The sequence below is a fragment of the Oryzias melastigma genome, linkage group LG18 (assembly GCF_002922805.2).
Source record: "Oryzias melastigma strain HK-1 linkage group LG18, ASM292280v2, whole genome shotgun sequence".
In the NCBI taxonomy this organism is placed as follows: Eukaryota; Metazoa; Chordata; class Actinopteri; order Beloniformes; family Adrianichthyidae; genus Oryzias; species Oryzias melastigma.
In genome coordinates this window covers 24,155,646-24,163,645 of record NC_050529.1, presented here as the reverse complement: position 1 = coordinate 24,163,645, position 8,000 = coordinate 24,155,646, and the positions used below count along the sequence as shown (strand labels likewise).

At 39.4% G+C, this 8,000-nt stretch overlaps 1 protein-coding gene across 9 annotated transcripts in view; it reads left to right on the top strand.

Annotated features, from left to right (window-relative positions):
- The first annotated feature begins 242 nt into the window (after positions 1-242).
- camk2d1 (calcium/calmodulin-dependent protein kinase (CaM kinase) II delta 1) overlaps positions 243-8,000 on the top strand; it is a 166,047-nt gene continuing 158,289 nt past the window's right edge. For 6 of the 9 annotated variants that reach the window (XM_024288815.2, XM_024288813.2, XM_024288811.2 and 3 more), the window contains exon 1: positions 244-520. In XM_024288815.2, the coding sequence (XP_024144583.1) occupies positions 459-520 (62 nt within the window). In that variant the 5' untranslated portion in view covers positions 244-458. Of the gene's footprint in view, positions 580-8,000 lie in introns of all 9 variants that reach the window. The other 3 variants (XM_024288810.2, XM_024288817.2, XM_036216730.1) reach the window with 3 other exon arrangements.

Below are 8,000 nucleotides of genomic sequence, written 5' to 3'. Positions count from 1 at the left end.
TGTTTGCATCAATTAAGAAATACTCAGAAATTGATTTTTTATCAGAAGTGTATTTATCTGTGCCCTCTATCATTAGAAAAATGCCACACGGACATTTTAATACATCTAAAACACGATTTTTATCGGGGCTTTAAATACGTCCAAGCTAAAACCAGACAGTTAAAATATTTCAAAGCTTAGTTGGTCCTTGCGTTTTATTTTGAAGTTTCCTCCCGGATGTGACATTGTGTATTTAAGAGGACATCCCTGCCTCCTGTAATCCGTGCGTGTCAGAGAACGGGCAGACGCAGCAGAAGCGCTCAAGTTCCCTGTCACGTCCAGAAGGCTGAAACAGAAACGTATCCGAGCCCGTTCCTCTCCGCAGCACTCCTCCAACCCGACCGGAAGTACGCTGTGGCCCGCCGCGCTGACAGCAGTCCTGACACGCTTGCGGCTCGTGGAATTCGGAACACCTGACCATGGCTTCAACCACCTGCACCAGGTTCACCGATGATTACCAGCTGTATGAGGAGCTGGGCAAGTAAGTTCCGCCTCATTCCGTGCCCCGGTCGCAGTTTGTACCAAACTTCTAGCCTACAGGTGAGAATGAGAAGCGCCGGGGGGTTCGCCGCCGTCCACCTGGATGAGGTAGTTGGCGCCTTCGTGCTAAACAATCAAGCGGAAGTCGTTCTCGTCTTAATTGAGACAAAACCTTTAAACTTGTTGATTTCGGATGAGAACAGAGCTTCCTCCGCTCCACGTGTCCGTCATTTGCATGTTGGTCTCGGTCTGTCCGAAAGTGAGTCCGACGGTTTTCGAGCATTTCCTGAGAATTCCGGGCGGATGAGCGAGAGGTAGATTCCGAGAAACAGTCTTCTGGAATCCAGGCGCGGTGTGGACCCGGACCAGACCTGGAGTCTGCTGCCTTAACCCCCTCATTCTGGCTCCAGACTAAAGTATAAACACACTTAGTTCGATTCTTCAAAGTGTTGCGCTTCTTCGTGAAAGACGGCGCTTGCAACATGTTTGTACTGAAGGTTTTAGGGACGCAGACTCTACGCACCTGCACACAAAAGCGACCTGTGTACTCGAGAGGGGTGCGGCTCCAAACCTGAAGCGGGATTGTGAGGCTGTAGATATATTAAAAATCACATTTCTAGTTTAGTTCCACCTGCTGCAAAGTTTTTTTTTTTAATCAACCATCGGAGGCTTAAATGAGAAAAATCCCCAACTGCCATTTATAAATATGCTAATACAATCAATAAAACACGTTTCATTTAAAATTCTACATCAATTTGATCCAGCTAAATATACTCTAAGATTTTAAATAAGCATAGAGTCTTGTGTTTTTACCATCCATTTTTCATTTATTCTATCATTGGATGTACACAACAACATTTTGGACTGATTAGGAACAATTCTTAATCAGAAATTTTAATCTAAATATCTGAACTATTCTATGTCATGCATTTTTTTGACTAAATGATTTATCAGAAAGTCAATTTTATTGTTCAATTGTTTACATTTAGGAAATTCCACACTGTAAATGTAAAAGGTAAAATGTAAAAGGTCCAATTCACAACCATCTTATGTTTATTTCATCTGGACTTTAAATTATATTACAAAACAATAGAAAGCCACTAGGACACTCCATCAATCAACTAAAATCAACTATTCATATATTTGAATTTCATAAAGAAAATGTAAACCTCTGAACTGTTGATGTGCAGGTTGCACAGCATGTTGTTTTCTCTTAACTATTTTAGTGTATCTATTTTATTTATGGAGTGTACATGTTTTTAAATGGTTAAAAAAAAAAAGACACAAACAAAAGACCAGGAGAACTGGATTGAGTGATCCCTCCCCTCTCGCATTCCAAACAGGAAGTACCTGTTGGCTCCAAGAAGCCAAAATCTATGAAGTTATATTCGTGACAAACATATTGTGCATCTGCTTTAAAAAAAAAAAAAAAAACCCAAAACATCTCACAAACGCTTTGGGAGTCTCAGCGTCATTTTGACTTATGGCACACTCTCTGCAAGATATTTATGCCAAAACTAACGTGTCAAAGTGTGTGGAGGAGGGGTAAGGGAGGTCAAAATCAACCAATTGGAGGACAGAAGATCAAATGTTTGATGTTGCTTGCTGTTTATGCTGTACCATAATGTTAGGTTGGGGTTGTGAGTAGGGCTGGGAATTACTGGGTACTTCACGATACAATACGCGATACATGGCTCACATCGATAATATCGCGATACTGCGATAATTGGTAAAAATCCTCTCTAATAACTAGGGCTGGGAATCACTGGGTACCTTACGATACGATACGCGATACATGGCTCACGATATCGATAATATCGCGATACTGCGATAATTGGTAAAAATCCTCTCTAATAACTACCATTATATAGAACATGTTTTTGGGGGGGAATATATCCCGATTTATCTTTTTTACCTTAAACACAATCATACTAAACAACTTTTCTTATTTTGTGCAACAAATTATAGACACTTTTGTGCAACATTGTTGAAATCAGTAACACTATGTCTTTGATGAGCATTGACTACAACTGAATTGAAATTATCTGTCAGATTCAATGTTAACAATAGTAAACATGATCAGCAGTGACACTACTTAGTGCAGAATTGTTTTAAACAGAACAAAAATTAAATAAGTCAAGTAGTGACAGCTATCTACCTCCTAAAGAACGTCACACCAAAGGATGATGAATATAATGTTTTACAGCCTCTCTCAAAATTGACCTAATTTTTGTGCGCTTTTCTCTCACTTGAAAAGGGCTGAGCATCCAAAAATGAAGGCTGATTTACTCAGACTGTTACTTGAGATTATTTTTCCAATCTTTATCTACTTTCCATTTGGTCAGTCAGCAGTCAATAGGTAAAATCCTTAAAACACACATAATAATGGCAATAAATATAATTTTAAGTGCTTCAATTAATTAGCATTCTCCCTAATTTTAAAGTGAATTCATGTACTTTAGTTTAATTACATTTAAATTTAACTTCATACATCAAATCCTGCTTTTTTATTTGAGAATTACTTTAAAATTAACATTAGCAAGAAGTAATTACATTGTTTGAAAACGTCACATTATAAATTTACCAAAGTTACACCGTACACCAGCAGGTTAAACATTGAAGTGCATGAAAGCGAAAATTCATGCGCTACCTGAAGTACACACAACTGCGAAGCACGCGCCTAGTTCCCTCAGCAAACAGGAAGTAAGTGATCGCTGACATTCTAGCGCTCAGACAAAGTCTCCTACAGATGGATGATAAATAGTGACTAGGGCTGCCACGATTATTCGACTAATCGATGACTGATTAAAATAGTCGACGAATAATTTAGTCGTCGAAGCGTTGTTTTTTGTTTTTTTTCCTTGTTTTGATCTTAAAACTACGGTTCTCGTCAAACATGCGCAGTGGTGCTAATCCGGTCAGCAGTGACATAACAGGAAGTTCTCGGTAGGCTCATAACAACACGCTAGCTCGAAAATGTGGGAAACATAAGGAAAATAAGAGGAAAAAGTGTCAAATGTAATTTCTAAGGCAGAACTTGTGTTCCATGAGAGCACTATGGCGATAAATGATCACCTGAAGATGAAGCATGTTGAGACGGAGTTTGATCACGCTGAACAGAGAGCTTCGTCTAGCTATGCTAACATCGGCGCTAACACAGCTAGTGCTGTCGCGGCTGTCATTACTGCGCTGTTTGGAGATGAACCAGAAGATCTGCAGCAGATCCGTGTCTAAGGCGCTTCTGTCTGCATAGTGAACGTTTTATAATCCACGCTCTTTGAACCAAACGCCGCGAGGACGGCTCGGGTTATGAATTTATACTGGACGTGAACCGCTCGTCCAAGGCTTCATTCATATTCTCCGCCGAAATCACCTCGTTCGGTTCGAAGAGCGGATTATGAAACATTCACCGCGCAGACAGAAAGGCTGTGTGTCGGTATGGATCTGCCGCGGAGTTATGGAACGATTTAAAACTACGAGTCCCAGAAGTGAAGGAGCTCACCTAAAAGTCCAGAGCTAAGTTTACAAGTGTAGCATTACATTATCTGCATTAAGCTACAATTAAATGTAACCTAAAGTCACAAAAACGACAACAAACAGCAAAACAACCACAACATTAAAGAAGTAACACAGATTTATGGGTTCTCTCCCAAACTGAACAATATGAAGTATCGGTCTGTGCATGTGCAGTGGATGTAGGTAGTGACAGAATGAAAGTACTGATGTACATTCTAACATCTCCTGCTTTTCTCCCTTTTTAAAAATATAAATTTCCCCTTTTTTATGTATTTTCTTTGTTTCTATGGGCATCCTCAGGTTTTATATGAGAATATCTTGAGTTCAAAGATGTTATTAGTGTTTCGCTTTAATAAATGGGCCTCAGTGAGCAAATATTTTGAGTGTGTTTATATCTGCAAATAGCTTTTGAAATACTTTTAAAGCTTTAAAAAAAGAATTGCAGGGTTTTAAAGAGTTTTCTGTTGTTGATTCGGATTGCATTATTTGATTTAAGTCTTGTTTTAATGCCAGAAACAAATGAAGGACAAAACCTGCAGATTCATTAAAAGATTACCGTATTTTCCGGACTATAAGTCGCGGTTTTTTTCATAGATTGAATGTCCCTGCGACTTATACTCCAGTGCGACTTATATACGAATTTTTAATGATGAGATATGGACCGTAAGTCTAGAGTACCCTCTTATGGTGATCTATGCAATTACTTTATTTACTTTAGTTATTCAGACGTGACACAGAGGACGAAGAATTTAAGGGATTTAGTGATATGGAGTGAGATTATGGGCAATTAATTACAGTAAAGATACAAAGTTGATGAGTTCTTGAGGCTATAGTTAAATAAAACTGTTATGTTATATAAATGCTACACCTTTTCGTTTTTTTCATGATGCTAATATGTGAATATGTGTTGACACATATTCAGCCTGTTTTCTATTCACTTATGAATGTTATAACTTACCTTCCAGGATGATGTAATATTATTTTTTCAACCAGTTTGTAAAATAAATTACTTGAAAAAAATGCGACTTATACTCCAGTGTGACTTATGTATGGTTTTTTCTTCTTCATTATGCATTTTTTGGCCCCTGCGACTTATACTCAGGTGCGACTTATAGTCCGAAAAATACGGTAATAAACTATTGTCTTTATTTTAGTTAGAATATAGCTTAAAGACCTCAAGTTTAAAGATAATTATGGTTAAGATAAGTGTTTTACATCCAGTCGCCGCACGAACCGATTAGTCGACTAATCGAAAAAAATAATCTGAGATTAGTCGACTATTGAAATAATCGTTTGTGGCAGCCCTAATAGTGGCAGGTAGACATGCTTCACACACGTCCTACCGAGCCTGTATCTCGCCGGTGCTTCTCCCGAATGAGCGCGTGCATCGTTATTAAAAGTCCGACGCAGCGCACCCATCTGCGCAATAGTTCCGCCGCGCGACTCAGATGCTCAGCTCAGGAGCCTCTTCAAATGAAAATATAATATCGATACTTGGTGAGAACCCATTGAGAATCGATCACAGGACTAATATATCGCAATATTGATATTTTGGCACACCCCTAGTTGTGAGGGGGTGTAAGCTAGCAGGAGCGTGTTTTAAAAAAATAAAATAAAATAAAAAAATAATTTCATTATGGGATATGACTGGAGTAGGGCTGGGCGATATGGAATTATAGTACTACTAATAAATTATAATACTGTTTTATGCAGAAATGGCTAAGGCATTTTAATTAAAAACTTTTGTCCTGATTTATTTATTTATTTATTTTTTAGAAAATGAGATCTTGTCATCCAACTGTAAAACCAAATTAAAACATGCTGGTGAAACAAGGACAGATTTATTAAAGATTTCTTAATTCTGCATTCAGGAGATCACATTTTATATAAATTCATAACAAAAAAGCCTGAAAATCATATTATTATATATCATTACTGACATTAAATCTGCAGCTTTAAGGGCGTAGAGCAGTCAGCACATCATCTGACAGGTCAGTTTTCAGTTGACTCTGTAATGTTAGACTCTGCTAAAACACAGTGGATTCAGTTCTGCTTTTATTTGGACAATACCATTTTTATTCATGACCTATGAATTAATCTTGTATTTATCTGCCACCTCTTAAGGACCGGTCTGTGAAAATACTGCTCGATGTAAACCAGTCTGTTTACATAAAGGAGACGCACAGAGGAGCTAGTTAGCTTTAGTGTCAGCATGCTAGCATTAGTATCTAACAACAGCCCTCTCTCCAAATCATCACATTTTATTCATCTGTCTGATGCTGCTTTAAGTTAGGGGTTACCAAACTACGGCCTGCGGGCTGGATCTGGCCCTCTTCCACATTTGGCCCGGCCCCCTGAACACTTCTTCTTCTTCTTCTTTTCCTTTCAGCTTTTCCCTTCAGGGGTCGCCACAGCGAATCAGTTTCCTCCATCTAAGCCTGTCTTCAGCATCCTCCACTCTAACACCAGCCACCTTCATGTCTTCATTCACTGCATCCATAAACCTCCTCTTTGGTCTTCCTCTAGACCTCTTTCCTGGCAGCTCTAGACTCAGCATCCTTCTACCAATATATTCACTGTCTCTCCTCTGAACATGTCCAAACCATCTCAGTCTGGCCTCTCTGACTTTATCTCCAAAACCTCTAACATGTGCTGTCCCTCTGATGTATTCATTCCTGATCCTATCCATCCTGGTCACTCCCAAAGAGAACCTCAGCATCTTCATCTCTGCTACCTCCAGCTCTGCTTCCTGTCTTTTCTTCAGTCCCACGGCCCGGCCCCCTGAACACTATTAGAGATAAATTATTTATTTTTCAGTCTAGTCATGCGATTGAGACCCGCATAGTGTGACTTTAGATGCATCCTGCAAATTTTATTTATTTATTTATCTATTTTTTTTTCCCTTTCTATTTTATCAAACTACAAACTAAGTCTGTCACCAACGATTATTTTAATAGTCGACTAATCACCGATTATTTTTCCTGATTAGCCAACAAATCGGGTCATGTGCAAAGTGGATGTAAACAAACGACCATCATTAGCTTTAATTCATTCATTCATTTATTTATTTTCGTGACCGCTTTTTCCCTTTCGGGGTCGCGGGGGTGCCGGAGCCTAACCCGGCTACTTATGGGCTAAGACGGGGTTCACCCGGGACAGGTCGCCAGTCTGTCGCAGGGCCGTTAGCTTTAAAATAACTAAAAATACAGACTATTAAGATGATAATTTATTAAACCTTTAATAAATCATGCAGCCTCTGTCCTTTATTAGTTTCTGGTATTAAAACAAGATTAAATCAAAGATCAGCATCTGAAAAAAGAAACTATTTTTCACAAAAGATAAAATGCTGAACTCTCACAACTTTGTTCAACTTCACCACACTCTGACTCCATAATAGGGGTGTAACGGACCACGGATGATCCGTGATCCGTACGGATCAGAAGCCACGATTCGGGACACGGTTCGGACACATGTGTACCGCGGACCACTCCGACCTCCACCCCCAGCCAGCGCACACACCTCGGGCTCTCATAATTTAAACCAATTGTCCGTTCACATCAATGAAATTCTGTCAAATTCCTGTAAATCCTCTTTGTTTTGACCAGCGCTGAAGTAACAGCTTCACGGTTATTTCTTAAAGTCTGCTCCTGAATCTCCCGCTGCGTGTGGGCGGAGCTTTCAGCGTTTTTCCTGCATTGAGAATTTGGTGTCGGCCGCCACCAGCTCCTGGAAAAGGGGGGATGTGGCTGATTCTAGGAGCCCAGACTGAGAGAGGGTCCACGGAGACCCGAATGATGACAAAATGATACAACAGAAACAATTATTTCAGTAAACCAATAACCAATATGTAATCGCAAATATTTTGATTTTAATGTCGACGTAACAATACTTAAATATTTTGTTTTGGAAACATCGTCTGCGGACCCCCCTCCTCTAAATTGAAAATGGTTCGGTCCGACTGGACT